Source organism: Myotis myotis, unplaced genomic scaffold, assembly GCF_014108235.1.
Source record: "Myotis myotis isolate mMyoMyo1 unplaced genomic scaffold, mMyoMyo1.p scaffold_m19_p_9, whole genome shotgun sequence".
Lineage (NCBI taxonomy): Eukaryota > Metazoa > Chordata > Mammalia > Chiroptera > Vespertilionidae > Myotis > Myotis myotis.
Genome location: NW_023416401.1, coordinates 82270875 through 82291400, shown reverse-complemented (window position 1 = coordinate 82291400; position 20526 = coordinate 82270875). Strand labels below are relative to the sequence as shown.

The window sequence follows — 20526 nt, the reverse complement described above, 5'->3', positions numbered from 1 at the left end:
TGGGCATGTGCCCACTGGGAATTGAACCGGGACCTCCTGGTTTATAGGTCGACGTTCAACCACTGAACCACGCAGGCTGGACTGCACAAGCATTGTATCAGGTGTGAGTTGCTTGACACATATAGATGTTCAGAACACTTGTACTGCTAATGTACACTGAGAAGGGTTTCCAGACTTAACCAATAAAAACACAGCATGTCCGTGTGAATTTCAAACAATTTAGTATGCATATTCCTGGCATTCACTTTCTGACTTGGGCAAATTATACTCTCATGCAGTATTTGGTACACATTCATACTAAAAGTTATTTGTTTTAAATTTACATGCAACCGGGAGTCCTGTATTTCTGGCAACCAGAATATTGAGCAATGAGGTTATAGAGGTAAACAGGAATCCTAACCTCAGAGAGCTTATAGTCAAGCAGGGATATTTATACATGAGTTTGATAAATGCCCTAATTAGTACTAGAAGTAGAATCTTGTACAGGAACATCATACATGAAATTCTGAGCTAGACATTCAAACTGCATTTGGGAGGCAAAGACGGGGGTTGGGGAAACACCAAATATTCCAGAGGGAAGGAGGGGGACATGACCCACTTGAGGCACAGAAAGGCCTGAATGGCTGAGATGGAAGCGAGTGTCAGGAGTTGAGGTTGGACAGGGAGATGGGGACAGAGGACAGGAGACCTGGAGGGCCATGGTGAGTGAGGTGCTGGGACTTTACCCAAGGATAACTGGAGCCTCTGAAGGGTTTTGAAGGATATGACACTCTGGCTGCTTAGTGGAGAATGGGTTAGATGTCAGCTAGAGAGCACTGGAGAGAAACCAAAGGAGAGTTGTGGCAATAATTCAGATGAGATCATGGTGGACTTGGAGATGCTGGTGGTAGTGAGATGGTAAAAACATAGCCTTAGCTCAGGGGTGGGCAAACTTTTTGACTCGAGGGCCACAATGGGTTCTTAAACTGGACTGGAGGGCCGGAACAAAAGCATGGATGGAGTGTTTGTGTGAACTTATATAAATTCAAAGTAAACATCATTACATAAAAGGGTACGGTCTTTTTTTTTTTTTTTTTAGTTTTATTCATTTCAAAAGGGCCGGATCCAGCCCGCGGGCCGTAGTTTGCCCACAGCTGCCCTAGCTGGTTTGGATCAGTGGATAGTGTCAGCCTGCTGACTGAAGGGTCCTGGGTTCGATTCCCATCAAGGGCATGTATCTCAGGTACAGGATTGATCTTTGGCCCTGGTCAGGGTGTGTACAGGAGGCAACCAAAGTGTATCTCTCATATTGATGTTTCTCTGTCTCTCCCTTTCCCTTCCACACCCTCTAAAAACCAACAGAAAAATATATCCTTGGGTGAGGATTAACAACAAAACCCACACAAATGTGTTATATGGGAGCTAAAATCAATACAATTTGTTGACATGGGGTGTCGAGGAGGAAAAAGGAGTTTAAGATGATGTTCAGGTTAATTCTTGGGCAACTGGAGGGATGGTGGTACCACCTGTGGGGAAAAAGAACCTAACCTAGCAGGAGATGAGTAGTAAGAGAGCAGGTGATGAGTTCAGTAAGAGTCAGGCAGTACTTGACTGATGCCTTCAAGTCATATGGGTGAACAACTCTATGAGGAAGCAGGCTCTATGGGCCTGGAGCTCCAGAAAGGTGTCTGGTCTAGAACTGTGGCTCTCAGCCAATGGGCACACAGATGGTAATGAAAGCCAAGTGGTGAGTGGGTAAGTAAGTCTGCCCAGGGAGAGGGTATAGGGCAGCCGTGGGCAAACTACGGCCTGTGGGCCGGATCCGGCCCATTTGAAATGAATAAAACTAAAAAAAAAAAAAAAGACCGTACCCTTTTATGTAATGATGTTTACTTTGAATTTATATTAGTTCACACAAACACTCCATCCATGCTTTTGTTCCGGCCCTCCGGTCCAGTTTAAGAACCCATTGTGGCCCTCGAGTCAAAAAGTTTGCTCACCCCTGGTATAGGGTGAGTGGTGTAGGCTGAGTAGGAGTCCAGGGCAGAGCCTTGGAAAATTCCAACAGCTAAGGGAAGGGAAGGGAAGGGAAGGGAAGGGAAGGGAAGGGAACTAGGAGGCAGCTGTCAAGACATGAAAAGGAATATGGTAGAGAAATAGGAAGAGAGACCAGGATGGTGTGGCAGAAGCAACTGCTTTTAAAAGGAGGGAGAGCCCAGTAGTGTGGCTCAGTAGTTGAGCATCAACCTATGAACCAGGAGCTCAAGGTTCAATTCCCGGTCAGGGCACATGTCCATGTTGCAGACTTAATCTCCAGTGTGGGGCGTGCAGGGGGCAGCTCATCAATGGTTCTCTCTCATCACTGATGTTTCTCTCTCTCTCTCCCTATCAATAAAAGTATATTTTAAAAAAAGGAGAAAAAAAAAAGAGGGAGGTCAGGAGCACTGCATATGCTCAAGATGGAGCTGGAGGACTAATGTTCTGCCGGGTTTAGTGATAGCTAACCCAGCCATCTCTAAGTGTTTTAAATATATATATGTAATTAAGTAAAATTTGAGTATTTCATCTGTAATAGTAAAAGCTCAACTTCTCCAAAACACTTTTTATCCTAGGGAAACAGAGAGGGAAAGTGTTTGCCAGATGTCCCGCAGCCAGCAGAGGAGTGCAGAACTTTAAGCGTCAGGACCTCAGATCCTGACGTGTGAAACCTTTACTACCATGTCTCGGGGCTGCTGCTCAGTCACCTGAACGGAGCTGAAGCCCGTGCATAAAGCCTTGTTTCGTGGAGCAGTCACTCCTCACCTCACTGGACCTCCCAACTGTGAGAAGTGGGGGTGCGCTCACTTTCCAGAGGACCGGCCCAGCGAGGCTCAGCTGGTGAAGTGTCAGAGCTGAGATCAGAGTCAGTGGGACTCACTTGTGACAGACAGGAACTTCCTCTCAGAAAGAGCAACAACCTTCTAGAGGCGCCCAGGCCCAGACTTCAGCAGGTGGCAGCATTGAAAACAAGCTCTGAAGCTGACCGGTTGGATAAATTATGAAATTTATTTATATTTCACCTTTTAAAAGCCAGAACGTAACAAATTTCACTTTCTGGAAAGTCATCTTATTAGAAATACATGAAGTGCACTTAATACAAGGAAAGCAGTTTCTTGGTACCTCCAGTGAGACGGACACTTTCTCTTCAGTCCCTCAAATGAAGGTTTTACTCAAACTTCCCTTTAAACTTAGACCGAGATGATCTCAATTGAGGGAGGTCTGAGTGAACTCTTTCCAAAAACTACAGTGAGGAAGCTGAGCTTAACATCTGGGCCTCCCAAGCAACAGCACAATAGAAAATATTATTTTGCCCCAAAGGGCCCTGTCTTTGCTGGTTACTAGGCATCCAAAGTTCTTACTGGCAGGTAAGGAGAGCCCCGTAGCAGCAGGGCACAGGCCCAAAGCCCTGTCACTTGCAACCTCGGTCAATGACCAGAAGTAATTTTCCTATCAGATTAGAGAGGGCTGACATGAAAACGCAAACCTAGATCTAGATGTCGTTTGGTCGATCAGAGGTTCTGCTCCTGTGGATTTGACTGCCAGCTCTTAGCCCTGTGTTTATTAATATCGTGAAACATGTTGAACTTCAAGCTTCTTGAGCTGCTACCAAAGCAAATTTCCAGGAGACCGTTTCCATGAACAACTGCTCACAGGAGATGTTGTGCCTTTGAAGTGTCTTATCAGAAGAGACGGCAGGCTGTGATATTAGATTTCCTATCACCTCCCACTGATAGAAAAGCAATGCTCAGTTTAATCTAAATTAACAAAAGATAAAGGAACTGGTATCCACTCGGGCCCCAAACCTCTTCTTTCTTTATTCACTTGAGGACTCCTCCTTCTTGTACCTCAAGGACAAGAATGTAAGCAGGGTCCCAAATAGAAAAGTAAACATGACCAGTCATTTGAAAATACCTTATTAGTTTGAAAATCATAAGCAAAGAGCTATGGTCCTCCTATCTCTCTTAGCCGACCTTCCTCCCCACTTATGGAGAAATGGAGTTTAACCTAAGTTTCTAACCTAGAAACACTTATTTCCACTAAAAACATGTGGTTACACCTTATCCTAAAAAGGCACCATGCAGGCATTTAAGACTGAACCAGTACATTCTAAGGGTGTGCAGGAGTGGCAGCAAAATATCACTGATCAAAACTTCCAGCATCAGACCATGCTAAACCCAGAACATTCACCCCAGCAGGACTTCTAAAAGGTTTCCTGGGAGGTAACTCCAGCTCTGGCAGCTGTTGCAAGGACCAACTAGCAGGAACTTCCTCAGCACAGGAGTTCCCCAGTGATCAGATGCACTGCTGCCAGAGCTCACACACCTCAGGGACGAGGAGAGGAGACACTTATCTCATTTGTGCTATTCATGACCCACAAAAGGTCCTGGCTGGCTTGGAGGACCTGAGAGAGGAATGCTGGGTGAGAGGAACAAGAGTGAAACAAGGGCAGGTGGAGAGGCTGGGTTTTCTTCGGGAAGAAGCAGCAGAAACCCCAGGAAGTAGCCGAGGAGCAATCAAAGACAAGATGTGACAAACCGGTTAACTGTAGGGGAAGAGCCCAAAGGAAAGGAGGGCTCTGACCTGGGAACCTGCTTCCCCGTTAGAAGTGACCTTGTCCTAACACCACGTCCAGGTCTATTGTATATTTAAAAATTCACACATAACATGTAATGGAAGCTCTGGAACTCGAGACGGACAGTAGAAGCCTTGCTCACTGATCGATGATGGAGCGTTGCAACACCTGATTCATCATGTCCTCTTCATCAACATCGTAATCCTAGGGGCAAAGCAGACACAACCTCAGCACTTGTTTGCAGTTGCAAGGACTCACTTTCAGTAGAAGCAGGAGAGCTGAGCACAGGGCCCTGGAGAAGGCTGCCAGGGACCAGCTCCCAGCTCCATGGTTGGCAATGCTAGCCATGGAAGTCTAGACTGACTGCTTGATTTCTCTGTGCCTCTGCTGCGTCATCCTGATGATTAAAACAATGTGGCTCTCTCAAATGGGGATACTGAGGACTAGTGAGCACCCAGATGAACCTGACACAGACCACTACTCATATGTGGAGTGTACTGTAGTGAAACTAGCCTTTCTTTACTTTTTTTTTTATAATTCTCACCTGACAATATTTTTTTTCCATTGATTTTTTCTTAGAGTAGAAGGCAGCAGGGAGGGAGAGAAACATCAATGTGAGAGAGACACCTCACATTGATTGGTTGCCTCCCGCATATGCCCTGATCGGGACCAGGGATGGAACTTGCATCCCAGGTACATGCCCTTGACCTGGAATCAAACCTGTGATCCTTGGGTGCATGGACCAATGCTCTAACCACTGAACTGGCCACGGTAAAAACCAGCCTTTCTAACTCAACGAGGCAAAGTTTCTACTTGGGCATTATATTCATCTTTATGGCATTAACAAAAAGGACAGTTATTTTCAAGTCTGAGTTTCAGATACGTATCAGACCATGAATACTCTTTACAACAACTCAGTAAAAAGTCATGCTTTCCTTCTCAGGTCTTGAAATACAGCCATTAAGACTGACTACTGCCTGGCTGGTGCGGTTCAGTGGTTGAGCATTGACCTATGAACCTGGAGGTCACAGTTAGATTCCTGGTCAGGGCAGATGCTCAACCCCCAGTAGGGGGCGTGCAGGAGGCAGCTGATCAATATCAATGAGTCTCTCTTATGACTGATGTTCTATATCTCTCTCTCCCTTCCTCTCTGAAATCAATAAAAATATATATTAAAAAAAAAAAGACTGACTACTACAAAATTCTAACTTGACATTTACATGTATAAATAAAAGGTTTATTCCAAGCCATTGGCCAAATTTATCTATCACTATACTGCCAAGTCAACAGTGTGTCCTTCAAAATCACTCAGCTCTAGCGAAAGGACACAAATCTAATGACCACATCTGGCCAGTGGATATGCTTTGTTTGACCTGAAGTACGTTAAAAATAAATATGCAAGACGATATATGACATTCTGCATTTCCAGCTTCCTGGAGTTGGTATTGGCAGAGGAAACGGGCAATACTGTGCCTGTACTTACACATGACAAGGACCAGCTGGAGCTGACTGCAGCATAACGCGCCACAGGCAGTCTAGCCTGAAAATCCGATAGGGACCATTTCCATTACTTGCCTGGCCCCATGGGCATCTAAGCTAAGAATCCCAAACCAGCCCAGCCGACATGGCTCAGTGGTTAAGTGTCGAGCTATGAACCAGGAGGTCACATTTCGATTCCCAGTCAGGGCACATGCCCAGGTTGCATGTTCGATCCCCAGTGTGGGGCATGCAAGAGGCAGCCAATCAATGATTTTCATCATTGATGTTCTAGCTCTCTCTTCCTCTCCATTCCTCTCAATAAAAAAAGAAAAATTAAAAAACAAACTAAAAAATCTCTAGCTAGTTTGGCTTAGTGGATAGAGTATTGGCCTGTGGATTGAACAGTCCTGGGTTTGATTCTGGTTGGGGGCACATGCCCAGGTTGTGGGCTTGATCCCCAGTGTGGGGCGTGCAGGAGGCAGCTGATCAACGATTCTCTCTCATCATTGATGTTCTCTCTCTCTCCCCCTGTCTGAAATAAAAAACAAAGAACAAAAATAACCCCCCAAAAAATCTCAAACCAGGTTCTGTAACAGGTAGAAACTACACACACCAAAGGGATGGAGAGGATGGTGGCAAAACAAACAAACAAACAAACACCCTAGGAGCAATTTGTCACCATGTCTCAGTCTAGATAGCTGGCCAATTCATATTTTTATTTTTACTGATTTCAGAGAGGAAGGGAGAAGGAGACAGAAACATCAGTGATGAGAATCACTGATTGGCTGCCTCCTGCACGTGCACCATGAGGGATCGAGCCTGCAACCCGGGCATGTGCCCTGACTGGGAATCGAACCATGACTTCTGGTTCATAGGTTGACGCTCAACCACCAAGCCACACCGGCTGGGCTGGCCAGTTCATCTTCAGTGTCATTCAAGAAAGGCTGTCGTCACTCATCTGGCTCAGACCACACGGCTACATTCCAGGGAACCTATAGCATCAGTGACACAGCTCAACAATAGGGCCCAAGGTTCTCCAGGTAAAATGGGGGTGGAAGGGATCAGAGCGCGGGCTCCACTTACCACAAAGGTGTCGTAAGAAAACTGGTGCCGCCGCTGGATGTGCTCGATGAAGTTAGTGCTGCGGTAGTTGGGGTCTCCCCAGGGCATTGAAGCACATATTGGACAAACCTTTCAACAAAGAAGCATGGTCTTAGGCCCCTGATGTCTGAGCTGATGTCCACTCTCTGTGGCTCGTGTCTGAACCCCACGCTCCCAGGACAGCTTCCCTGACACACCAGTCCAGGGCCAGGCCACTCCCTTGTGTGTACACTGATATAAGTCAAATAATACTCGGGGGTGGGTAAAGGCTTAAGCCATGATACTACCCTTTTCTTATCTCCTACTGTGGTTAGAACAATGTGTCAGCCCAGTGGGGGTCTAGACCAGGGGTGGGCAAACTTTTTGACTCGAGGGCCACAATGGGTTCTTAAACTGGACCGGAGGGCCGGAACAAAAGCATGGATGGAGTGTTTGTGTGAACTAATATAAATTCAAAGTAAACATCATTACATAAAAGGGTATGGTCTTTTATTTCAATAGTTTTATTCATTTCAAACGGGCCGAATCCGGCCCGCGGGCCGTAGTTTGCCCACGGCTGGTCTAGACTATGGCCTTCCACCCTTCATACAAAATGATTCAAGACACAAAAAAAAACAAAAAATGACAGATGAGCAATGTCCCAAGGAAGTTAAAACACAGCTTTACGTTCTGTTTTCACAGAGTAAATGGTCAGATGAGGGGGCTCAGGCTGAAAAGTCCTCATACAAGCAGTTGATTTGGGTTTTGAAGACTGGGAGGCATTGGGAAAACCAAAGAGCACATGAAAGGGTGTTCCAGAAGAGGGCCAGTGGTAGCAAGGAGAAAAGGCCAAGAGGCAGCATTATAGGCAAACAGCCAGACAATCAGTGCAGCTAGAATGGACAATTCATGGAAATGGGCAGAGGGAAGCTGTGGAGGGGCAGAAGCAGGCAAACGCATCTGGCTTAGGGATGGAACCCCACCATTTACCAGGAAGATATGGTGACAAAGGGGGTAGGCAAGAGATGAATCTGAAATGGAGGAAGACTCCTTGAGTGGCCAGAGTGAGGCAGGCAGCTGGGGCATGAGTCAGGACGAGGGCCAGAAGAGGAGGAGCTCCCAAAAGGAAGTGCTGGAATACTGACAGTTAAGGAGTTCTGTAGAGGGAGAGAGATGGGACAGAGGGCCAAGGGCTGAAGAAAGAGAGGCTTCAACAGAGACAAAATGATCACATGAATTTCAAGAAGCCAAAGGAGGGGAGAAAAGAGAGAAATTAGGTTGTAGTACCAGAAACCAGAGTATTTCAGCAATACTGATCAAAATTATGAATACACTTAACCCGCAACCAAATCAATCCACAGCTAAGACTTTATTTTACAGACAGACATAAACAGGCAAAGATATGTTAAAATTTTATGTCAGCCTTTTAAAATTTACTATGAAAAACTTCAAACCTACAGAAAAGCAGATGATAGGTTGATGAACCAGCCCTTACTCCCAACACCTAGATTTAAGTTTGGCATACTTATTTCAGCAAAAAGGAAGCATTTTTAAAAAATACGTTTTTATTGATTTCAGGGAGAGGAAGAGAGGGACAGAAACATCAATGATGAGAGAGAATCATTGACTGGCTGCCTCATGGACACCCCCTACTGAGGATCAAGCCTGCAACCCAGGCATGCGCCCTGACTGGGAATCGAATCGTGACCTCTTGGTTCATAGGTTGATGTTCAACCACTGAGCAACACCAGCCAGGCAAAAAAGGAAGCATTTTTAAAATATATGTATTTTATTGATTTTTTTACAGAGAGGAAGGGAGAGGGATAGAGAGTTAGAAACATCGATGAGAGAGAAACATCGATCAGCTGCCTCCTGCACAACCCCCACTGGGGATGTGCCCGCAACCAAGGCAAATGCCCTTGACTGGAATCAAACCTGGGACCCTTCAGTCCGCAGGCCAATGCTCTATCCACTGAGCCAAACTGGCTAGGGCAGCATTTTTATTTTTATATTTATTATTTCTTTTCATTTTTAAAAAATTAGAAGGTTTTTGTGTGTGTGTGTGTGTGTTTTTAAAGAATCAATTTATTCTTTTTTAAATTTATTTTTATTTATTTCAGAGAGGAAGGGAGAGGGAGAGATAGAAACATCAATGATGAATCATTCATTGGCTGCCTCCTGCATGCCCCCTACTGGGGATCGAGCCTGCAACCTGGGCATGTGCCCTTGACCAGAATCGAACCTAAGACCCTTCAGTCCGCAGGCCAACAATCTATCCACTGAGCCAAACAGGCTTGGGCAGCATTTTTATTTTTATTATTTTGTTAATCCTCATCTGAGGATATTGTTCCACTGATTTTTAGAGAGTGGAAGGGAGGGTGAGAGACATAGAGAGAGCAGCATCGATGCGATAGAGACACACTGATTGGCTGCCTCCCCCAGCAGGGCCAGGGATCAAGCCTGCAACTAAGGCACACGCCCTTGACTGGAATCGAACCCGGGACCCTTCAATCCGAGGGCTGATGCTCTATCCACTGAGTCAAATCGGTTAGGGCAGGAAGCATTTTTAAAAGTTAAGGGAATTAAAATGTGTATGGGCCAGAGAGAACCCATAGGCTGCCAGTCTGTGACTTCAGAGGTAGATCACAGACCACCTGAGATAGAAGAAAGAATACACACCTGATACTTTGAACTTAGTTAAGATCAGGGCAGCTTATGCCAGGAACTTAATGCAGAGAATAGCCACTACAGACTGTGCCTGCCTAGCAGTAACAGGGTCCTGAAAATGGGATGCTCGATGGGACAAGCCAGCCCACTCCCCTAGTTTGGAGAGCAGGGATAAGCAGATGGAGAGGGTGTTCACTGGTAGAATCTGTTGCAGCACACCGTTAAGAATCCTGGGAGTCTAGTGTAGGAAAGTGGCTGCACTGACCAGAATTTGGACTTGACAAAGAGTTCAATAAAGTCAAGAGGAGATTTAAGATATTCCTGAAAAGGCCAACTGGATCTTAAGATTTCCAACAGAGAAATAAAGAATGCCACAAGGCCTACTCCTATTAGCAAAACTCATGAAAATTCTAGTGTGTGCCTCACTTTTTACAGCAATGGAGCTGCAGACTGCCCATAAAATTAGGTATATATTTCGGGAGAAACAGTCTGAAATAAATGGGAAAATTGAAACAAACTATAGAGGAAGTTGTATTAAGACCTAGTCTGTAAATAAATAAATAAGTAAATAAACGAACTAGTCTGTCAATCACAATAAGAGGGAGGGGCAGCACTGCTGAAGATGGACCAAATTCAAACAGTTTTTTCAAAACAAGAAGCATCAATCTGTGTTATTTAAATTAAATGTCAAAGGACTGATAAGCATTTTCCTAATCATTTTAGCTTGAATTCTTTTTCTCCACAACTATGAAAAAGCTACTCTTAAAAGGAAAATGGCAGCTTGACAGAGGAGAAATGTGGTGGACACCAAGGGATGTAAGTTAAAGATACCAGCAATGAACCAAGAGATATCACTTGCTCCCTGATGTGGAATCTGGAGGACACATCACTTATGGAGCAACCCTGCATCTAATCATGAAGAAGCAGACAAGCCCAAACTGAAAGACATTCTACAAAACTTGCCTGTTCTCTTTAAAAATGGCAAGGTCATGAAAGACAAAGAATGGCTGAGGACTAGAGAGACATGACAACTAAACCTAACACACTGATCTGGGATTTGGGGACAGGGAAGACCGACATGAAGAACATTACAACTGCTAAAATGTAAACATGAATCCCTCAACAGATATTAGATTGTCTCAAAGCTACATTTCCTGAGTGTGACAATTAAACACACAAAAAAGTGATTTTTTTAAAGCAAATGTTCTTAGGAGATATATGCTGAAGTATTTAGGGACATGATATCTGTAACTTATTCTTGAATAGTAAGCAAAAAATTTGTATATAGAAAGTATAGTTAAGCAAATATGGTAACATGTTATTAATCTGAGAATCTAGGTAAAGGATACATAAGAGTTTACTATACTATGCCTGTAATTTTTTCTGTAGGTCTGACTTTTTTCCATTAAAAAAAAAAAAAGTTACTCTTACCACAGATTTGGTGTCCGTGCTATGGGATAACTTGCAGTGTTCCACAAGTCCTTCTTGATCGAAGTTCTTCTCGGGACAGTAAGGGCAAGGAAAGGTGTAACGGTTTGGGACATTCCTGGAAGATGAAAGGCAGGGAAAAAGAAAAACACCTCTGTGAGGACATTTCCATGCAACTTCAGCCACTTTAACTTGAAAAAGGAGCAAAGGTCACTGAACGGTTTATGACAGGGATTGTGATAATTACTTCAGAGTCAGGTCAAATGTTCTGAAAATAACATCAGCACAGCTAATATTTGAAGTGAACATCAGGGAGTGCTTCTCCACACCACCCCCCATACAAAAACTTGCACCAGCTTTAGTCAGCATAACTATTATACTTTCACTTTCTAGAACTCATACAACGCAACCCCGAACATGCAAAGTGTCCAGTGTGACAATTAAACTCACAAAAAAGATGACCTCGACATAAGGGAGTGATGTGAGTCATTTACCTTGACTGAAGGGACACATCCTTGGTGGTGGCCTTCACACCTTCCATGATGTAATTCTGGTATTTGGAACAGGTAGCCACGTGGGCCCGGATCTTAGATAGGAAGAACTGGGACAGAAAGAATCAGAGTTGCCACAAGTTAGTCAGAACCCTGTACCAAGCCCAACATTATCCCAAACAAGGGCAAGATGAAAACTACACCTATTCCACCCTGGCAAACATCTCACCAGTCTCCTGGCTGTGCTGATGGGGCTGAACCCCTGTTTGTTGCAGGGTTCCTGTTAAGACCAAGATTAGTGTTTTATTTGACCAAATCAGGACATTTGCTTCCACTCTTCACTAATTCTCCTAGAGGTCTGCTTTATTTACCACATGCTCTCTGCTTATAGACACACTCCAAACCAAGTGACGTTTTTAAAGTTTTCTATACTCTAATTTAAATTCATCTGCTTACATAAGCCAAGAACTACATTCCATTTTGTGCAGCAAAGAAAATTGACCATGTAAGTAAAAGGGATAAAGGCTAGTAATTCTAGCTAAAGTACAAATCAACAGATTACGGTAAATGATCTTTACAAAAAAACCCTAAATCTGAATTATATTTCTTCTATAAAACCTAGTGGTTTTATAGAAAAGGAAACCTAAAGAGTGCTTCATGACAGGTGTTCTGAAAAGAAAAAAAAAATGTGTAAGAAATGATGAAAGAGGGGAGATATGGGGGCAAAAAAAATATTTTTAGAGGTATACCACAATACTGTCACTAATCTTTAAAATGGGAAAAATAAAAAGCATATAGAAAAATCCCCCCAAACCCCATTATGCTTGCATGATTTTCATTTCTTGATTTTTTAAATTAAAGGAAACTACAAGAAAAAAAAGCTTCAATATTTGAGTTCTGGTTTACCATGATGCTTCTGTCTTATCTCCCGCTAAAGTACTTGACTTCAAGCTAGCAACCAGAGCTCCCAATGAAAAGGAATGGGAAATAGCCTCATTCAGAACTGTACCCACTGTGTACCCCTCGTGCTAAAGGCATATGAATTCTATGGCTATTTAACTAAGGTGTTAGAGTAATGACATTAATGTGAATGTCCAACAGTCCTTTGGTGAAAAATTGTTTTAAATGTGAAAAAAAGTTGTCGAAATATATATTATAGTATGATCCTATTTTGTAAAAATCCTACATCTGTATTTTTCAAAGAGTAGAAAATATTTTTCAGTCTTCTAAACTGAACCACTTTAAAGAGGTAAGCTATGGAGTGGGAACAAGCCTACATTATTTTATACTAGAGGCCTGGTGCACGGATTCATTCACGTTGAAAGGAAATTAACTAGAATATTTTAATATCGCTATTCGCCCTTTCTCTATAATAGAAGTGTCAACCAAATTCACGGTCAACAATGACAGAAAACACATGCATGCAATTGGCACCAGTTTGAGCTTTATATGTATGGCGCATGCTCGAGTCAACTTAGCCTTTTATAGATATAGAATAAACTTGCTTAATTAGACCTGCTTTCTGATTTAGCTAAACTATTTCCAGCCCAGTGAAGCACCCCAACTTCTCTTTCAGTTAACTGTCAGCAACACAGCAGTAAATATCAACACAAAGCAGGCTATTATTGTAGATCACTTAAGAAGAAAGGGTACAATATTTAACTGCAGCAGTGTTTGACTATATTCTGCACAATGAGAAAACCTGAAGTCATTTTCAAGGTACACTATTTCTTACTTCTTTTCAGTCGGGTCAAGTTTCTAAATCTCCGTTTTCCAGCTAGTGAAAAGAAAACAGGATTCCACCAAGTCTCCTATCTACCTACTCCAGGACTTCTGTAAGGATCAAGTGAGATGAGGCACAGGAAAATGCTTCACAGACATTTGGTTAAAGGGTGAAATGTTTGCACCTGGCTATAAAGCAAGCTGTGTTCCTGGGCTGAAGAAACTGCAAGGAGGCTAGTCATTGCTATGTGACGTCATTACCCAGCGCCCCCACAGCGACGGTTTCTGGGCTGGGCTACTGGCCGCATTTTGCGCTATGGGGCCTGTGTCCCACTTGGGGTAAGCCAAGTGTTGTTTTATGGGCGCTAGGTCCGCAGCGCCACTTCTCTGTAAATGGCCAGTGTGCGTCATGGCAGCTCCTGCGTTGAGCATCTGCCCCCTGGTGGTCAGTGCACATCATAGCAACTGGATGGATGGTCGGACACTTAGCATATTAGCCCTTTATATATAGAGATTTTTGTACTGTCTGGAATTAACAAAATTATAATGATTTAAAAACCAATAAGCCTGTGTATATCTCTTGGAAAACAACAAGACAGTAGTATTTCTCGTTACAACAGATGTTAAAATAAATATATCTGACTCTAATATGGTTACACAAAAGAGCATGGGTGCATTTAGATGTTAGATCTTGCTATTATAATCAAACATTTCATAGTAACCTTTTCCCTGTCAGGTGCTAAAAATTGATTTTTATATCTGTAATTATATACATTTTTAATTGATTTTTAGAGAGCGGAAGGGACAGAGAGAAAGCGAAACATCGATGTGAGAGATAAACATCCCTGGCTGCCTCCCACATGTGCCCTAACTGAGGATCAAACCCACAACCTGGGTATGTGCCCTTACTGGGAACAGAACCCACCACCTTTTGGTATACGGGACGACTTTCCAACTGAGCCACACTGACCAGTGCTGATATAGATTTTTAAATTTCCTCTCAAATTAACTAAAGCAGATAACTTTTTTGAGTCACTGACTTTATTTTATATTAAAAGACATTAAGAAATATCCTTTTGTCATATTTTAATTAATATTGGGCATAATGCTTTGGAAAAATGAGTCATTTATAGGGAAAAACTGGGATAATTGATTTCTATGATTTTCAGAGCTAAAATATGTAATTACTAAGCCCATTCTTAAAACAAAAAAACAACCCAAAAACCCAATAAGGTTACCGAAATGAAACAGCACAACCATTGCCACAGATAACCAGCAAGCACATGTGCTATTAGTCATCCATCATGCTCCACCTTCAGAAACTACAGGCAACAGCTCTACGTTTTACCCCATCTCATCACAGAAAGACCAACTCCTCGTTTTCCTTCCACATACATTTTTACGGCAGCCATGGCAAGAAGTCTCTGTGCTCTCAATCTGCCGCTCGAGCTCCACGGCTCGTTCGCCAGGTGCCAGAGGGCTGCGGCATACCCCACAGACAGGCTTCTTCGGCTTCAGACATTCCTGCAGGCATGCAGAGCAAAAGCTAGAACAAGACATACAGAGAACCTGAGTCATGCATTGTGAAGACAAGACAACAAAATGGATAAACTTTTAAAAGACTTCAATGAATAATGGGTTAAAGACAACTTCCTCCCTATTCCTGATTCAAATACCAAGTACCCCTGCTGTGGGCAGTGTGCTCAGTCCTTAGAGCGTTGGCCTGCGCACCAAGGGGTCTCGGGTTCGAATCCTGATCAAGAGCATGTACCTGGGTTGCAGGTTCGCCCCTGCCCTCTCTGGGGCTCAGGCAGGAGGCAACCAGTTGTGTCTCTCTCACATCGATGTTTCTGTCTCCCCCACCCTTCACTCTCTCTGAAAAGCAATGGAAAAAATACCCTCATGTGAGCATTAACAAAAATCAAACAAAAAAACCTGCGTCTCCCTATGCCAGAAAAATGAGGGTGGGGGGATGGGTCCTGCAAAGAACACACAGGTCCAGCAACAAAAACAAATGCAAACTACTGTGAAACAGGGCAAAAGGTGTCACAGCACACTGAGGGGTTTCCTGAATCTCGGTTTTTCCTCTGTGGAATGGAGACAGTAGTACTCAGCTCTAGGAATGTTGGGAGACCTTAGTACAGTATCTAGCACATTTGAAATGCACCACAAACAGGAGCTACTATCATCAGAGGTGAATGCAAAGCACTGTGGGAACACAAATACAAGAGCAACTAGTTGTGACCTAAGGACAGGGCTGGGAAGACTTCAGAGGCAGCATCTACAAAAAGAGCCTTAAAAGAAAGTTTAGCTGGCAGAACAAGAGGATATCACAGATCCTTAGACTTAAAAACTCATAATGCAGCTAGGGAAATAAAAGCCTAACATTTTCCTCGTAAGCAGATGTTTAAAGCAAAGCATCAATAAGACTAAATTCACGTTTTAGAAAAATAACTCTGGGACTATCACAGAAAATAGAGTTGTTGGTTTTAAATATTCTTTTAAACATTTTATTTTTAGGCATGTATCTTTATTGATTTCAGAGAGGAAGGGAGAGGGAGAGAGATAGAAACATTGATGAGAGAGAATCATTGATCAGCTGCCTACTGCACACCCCATACTGGGGATGGAGCCCGCAACCGGGCAAGTGCCCTGACCAGGAATCAAATCGTAACCTCCTGGTCATAGATTGTCGCTCAATCACTGAGCCCAAGATTCTATCCTGAAGCCTGGACAGGCGGTGATGCTGAGATCAAGTACACAGAAAGAATGGATAATAAGGCATGAAAATAGCCCAGCTACATACCCAACCTAATAGGTTTAAGGCAGAATGTATAATCAAAGGTAATCTGCACATCTGACAATTTTTTTTACTGTTTCTAAGAATTTTCTTCCCCTTTGTCACTAAGCTAGATGTTATTCTGCTAGGCAAAATTCTAGACCAGGCTGGGAGAAGGTGAGGGGTCTAGTGATTCACCACCGAAGGCACAATGTTGAACGAAACTAAGTCCCGATCCTCATAATTGCTGTGTTCCAGAGCGGAGAAAAACACAAATATTAGGTTCAGATAGTGATTAAATGCACGAAGGAAATAAAACAAAGCAATGAGATCAGCTGGGGTGGATCACAGAAAGCTTCATTAAGAAGGTAACATTTGAACTGAGGCCTAAATTTATGAGAAGGCACATAGACCTGGATGCAGAGTTCCATACAAAGATGACACCAAATGCAGAGGGGTGTCCGAAAAGCAGAAAGGAAGACCTTTGGGGCCATGATAAATGCCTGCTAAGAAAATAGTCTGCTTTCAGTTTCCATTTCCTACATCTGGCCTTTTTCTAGTTCAGCCTTTCAGATGCTCCACCCCTTCTGTTACAATGCTATGTACCAAGTCCTTTCTCCTGGGCACCCAGCCACCTGTATATTCTACTAGATTGAAGCAGGACAGTCATTTAGAGGTTGAAATAAAAGTTTTATAAAAATCTAATGCTACACCCAGCCAGAGCTACAGTGATGCTTAAGTTTCCAAGTACAAAAGTTATCAAAAACCAATTAGGCGGAGTAAAGGAGCACTGGGCTGGCCTTAAGGGAGGCTCAGAGAGGTGCATCTGTTTTCAATCAACTCTGATCGGATGAACATGCAGAAGTAGTATGGCGAGTATAGAAGAGTCAAGGTTTGAATCCCAGTGCTGTCCCCCGACCTCTGACCCAGGAAAGGTTCATCTGGCTCAAGGAAACCTCAAGGGCTGTTGCTCTTCGGTTGGCAAATTCTGCTAAGTCAAGCTTCTTTATTCATCCATTACCCCCACCCCCACCACCTCCCACCCTCAGTGTGATTCCTATAATACCCTCCCATTGCACAGTGAATTTTCACAATAGCCTGAACATTTGCTGGTACTTATTTATTCGCCAGATTGTGAACTCTGAGGGCAGAATCACCTTAATTCTTACTCTGCCCCAAGCATCTGGCATACAAATATTTTGGTCTGTTGAACCTAAGACTGGAAGATGGATGCTCACTGTGCTGGGCACCGGGGATATAAACGGGGCAGAAAAAAAATGGTCACTGCCCTCATGACCCTAAATTTTGCTCGGTGCAAGAAACTGGGAGCCAATTAAATGGGGATGGTGACAATGGAGGTAACACATTGGGACTTGAAGTCTGAAAAAGATCTGGGATGGCGGGGACCGGGGTGCAGATGGGACAGGAGGAGTTTCAGGCAAAATGAGCTGCAACGACAACAGCCCAAAGCTAGAAAGAGCTTGGAGCCTCGAAGGAGCAAAAAGCCGTCGGCGCGCCCGGGGAGCCCTTCCCCGGCGGGGTGCCTGCAGAAATAATGCCCGCGAGGCCCAGCAAGTGCCCACTGACCAGTAAAGGGGTCCCAAGGCCAGTGCCCAGGTGACGGCCATGATGCACACCGAGGGAGGCCGTGGAGAAAACGCCATTCCTCGAGGGCAAGGAGGAGATGGCCAATGGTTTCAGTTCAGGTGTCTGGGTGTTGGACGGAGCAAGGCTGAGATTCAAACCCGGCCAAACCCAAAACACCTGCCGCAGCAGCCCAGGACCGGTCCCGACATCACCACACGCACCTCCGTCAGCCGCCCCCACGCCCCCCGGCAACACGCAGGCCACGGAGGCTTCGCTCCCCACAGCCCGCAGCACACCTGCCCCCGCGTCGGGAGGAAGGCCGACGGCCCCTTTCACAGGGAAGGCGGACCGCTCCGGCTGACAGCGTGGCTTCCCTTTTGTTCCTGCAGCCTCGCTTAGTTCCCCCAACTTCAGGGCACTTGGGCGTTACCGGGCAGAGCTGGGTGATGACGCCAGATGTGCTCCCTCGAGGGGCGACGCACGCACTACCCCAGGGAAACGGTGGCTCTCGCGGCCAGAGCCACGGCGGGGTTTAGCGCCACCGTCCCGCGTGAGAGGCGCCGACAGGCCGCTCGGAACACAGGAGCTCGTCGGAAAAGCGGGACACTTGGGAGGAAGCCGGCAACTTCCACGGGTCTTCGGAGGGCCCCGCGGAGAGGCCGCGCCGGGCCGAGACCACCCCCGCCCGAGACCCTCCCGGCTGGGGCCTCGCCCCTCGGCTCCATTCCCTCCGCCCCGTCAGGCGCCCCCCGAACAGGCCCGGGCTCGCCGCTTACACGTGTCCGCAGAGCACCCGCACCGGCTTCTCGTACACCTCTAAGCACACGGGACACGTAAAGCGGGCCAGTGGGTCGGCCTCCGCCGCGGGCCCCGCCAGCTGCGCACCGCCCGCACTGTCCTGCTGCGCCGCCATCTTGCTGCCGCGAAGCGCAGCCTAACGGCGGCCCAGACGGAGGAGCCCGAGGGGGCGGGGCCTAGTCGGCCGCCAGCGCTCGAGGGGCAGGGCGGGGGCGGGGCTAGTGGACGGCGAGGGCCTCTAGGAGCGTGGCTTCTGGGATATGCCCCTGCCTGAGGGAGGGGCTAAGGGGTGCGCCACGCCTCCTGGCCCCTCTGATTGGAGGGAGAGAGAGAAAGGCAAAGTTAAGGGAAATCTGGAAAATGTGGAAAATGAGTTTTTGAGATTGGCAAAATTCGAACCGGTTTTGGGCTTCCACCTGTTTCCTAAATATAAATCACTACTGTTACTTAGGTATTTACTTATGCACGATTATTTAATATTTCTCTTCAACCCGAGTTGATTTCTTTAAATTCAAGCAAACAAAAAAAGGAAAAAAATTAGAACAAAAAGAATAATAAATAAATAAAGCAAACAAAATTTAAAGGGAGATCTGATATCACTCCTGAGCTATAAATAAAAAACAGGCATAATTGGCGAAACCGGTTTGGCTCAGTGGATAGAGCGTCGGCCTGCGGACTGAGGGGTCCCAGGTTCGATCCCGGTCAAGGGCATGTACCTGGGCTGCGGGCACATCCCCAGTGGGAGATGTGCAGGAGGCGGCTGGTCGATGTTTCTAACTCTCTATCTCTCTCCCTTCCTCTCTGTAAAAAAATCAATAAAATATATTTTAAAAAAACAAAAAACAGGCATCACTTATTTCTACAAGGGAACTGTAAAACTACAATGGAAATTTAAAAAATATCATTTTTCCCTAACCAGTTTGGCTCTGTGAATAGAGCATTGGACTGAAAGGTCCTGGGTTGATTCCAGTCAAGGGCATGTACCTTGGTTGCGGGCATATCCCCAGTGGGAGGTGTGCAGGAGGCAGCTGATAGATGTTTCTCTCTCATTGATGTTTCTAACTCTCTATCCCTCTCCCTCTCTGTAAAAAAATCAATAAAATATATTTTAAAAATAAAAATTAAAAATAAAAAAATATCATTTTCCCCCCAGGTGATTTTGAGAGTATGTTTATTAAAACTAGGGACAGCCCAGCTGGTGTGGCTCAGTGGTTGTGTAAACCTATGAACCAGATCATGGTCCCATTCCTGGTCAGGGCACATGCCTGGGTTGCGGGTTCAATCTCCAGTAGGGACATGCAGAAGGCAGCCAATCAATGATTCTCTCTCATCATCAATGTTTCTCTCTCTCCCTCTCCCTTCCTCTCTGAAATCAATAATATATGTATACATACACACACACACACACACACACACACACACGCATGCACACACACACTCTAGAGGCCTAATGCACAAAATTTGTGCAAGGGGCTTGGCCCTCACAGACCCTACTGCCTCGGCCCTTGCAGCCCTGGCTTTGTTTGGCAGGTTGCCTGGACGGTTGTTCTGCTGTTTGGTCTAATTAGCATATTAGCTCTTTATTATATAGGATATATGACAGTGAAACACGGAAGGGCTTAGGATAGAAGAAGCAACAGGAGAGCACCTAGGTGGGGCTGCTATTGGCTCACTGAAAAGTCAGAGAAAAGGGGGTCTTAGAGACAGGTTCAGGGAATGAGCCTGGTGGAGCTGCCACGGCCAATTGCTTCCTTGGTTGCAAGTCTCCTGGGGACTCTTAGAGTTTAGGAGATGCACACCTGAGAGGGAAGAAAGACTCAGACAAGCTCTGGGGGTGGGGGAGAGCACCCCAAAACTATATCATTCGTTTATGCTGAATACTGTTGATGCTGAAAAGAGATTAG

General features: G+C 45.0%; 1 protein-coding gene across 3 annotated transcripts; it reads right to left on the bottom strand.

Moving 5' to 3' along the window:
- Nucleotides 1-3005: 3005 nt before the first annotated feature.
- On the bottom strand, nt 3006-18794 carry RNF114 (ring finger protein 114). Of its 3 annotated transcripts, none has more exons than XM_036322494.1 (7): nt 18601-18794; nt 14854-15004; nt 11966-12016; nt 11740-11846; nt 11249-11363; nt 7154-7261; nt 3006-4795 (listed from the first exon to the last, which is right to left on the bottom strand). In XM_036322494.1, exons 1-7 carry the CDS (start codon nt 18735-18737, stop codon nt 4730-4732), a joined length of 735 nt encoding a protein of 244 aa, XP_036178387.1. In that variant the 5' UTR covers nt 18738-18794; the 3' UTR covers nt 3006-4729. The 3 variants fall into 3 exon arrangements, with proteins under 3 accessions (XP_036178387.1, XP_036178390.1, XP_036178389.1); XM_036322497.1 differs by lacking the exon at nt 18601-18794 and adding an exon at nt 17825-18507; XM_036322496.1 differs by lacking the exon at nt 11966-12016 and having other exon boundaries at nt 18601-18791.
- Between the last annotated feature and the right edge of the window lie 1732 nt (nt 18795-20526).

What these genes read in the sequence shown, in the direction of transcription:
- RNF114 (XM_036322494.1), bottom strand. Translation starts at nt 18,737, where the DNA reads ATGGCGGCGCAGCAGGACAGTGCGGGCGGTGCGCAGCTGGCGGGGCCC. An exon ending in GCCATGGCTGCCGTAAAAAT is followed by an intron (nt 12,017 to 14,853) that starts GTATGTGGAAGG and finishes TGGTCTTAACAG; the next exon opens with GAACCCTGCAACAAACAGGG. An exon ending in TCAGCACAGCCAGGAGACTG is followed by an intron (nt 11,847 to 11,965) that starts GTGAGATGTTTG and finishes TTTCTGTCCCAG; the next exon opens with TTCTTCCTATCTAAGATCCG.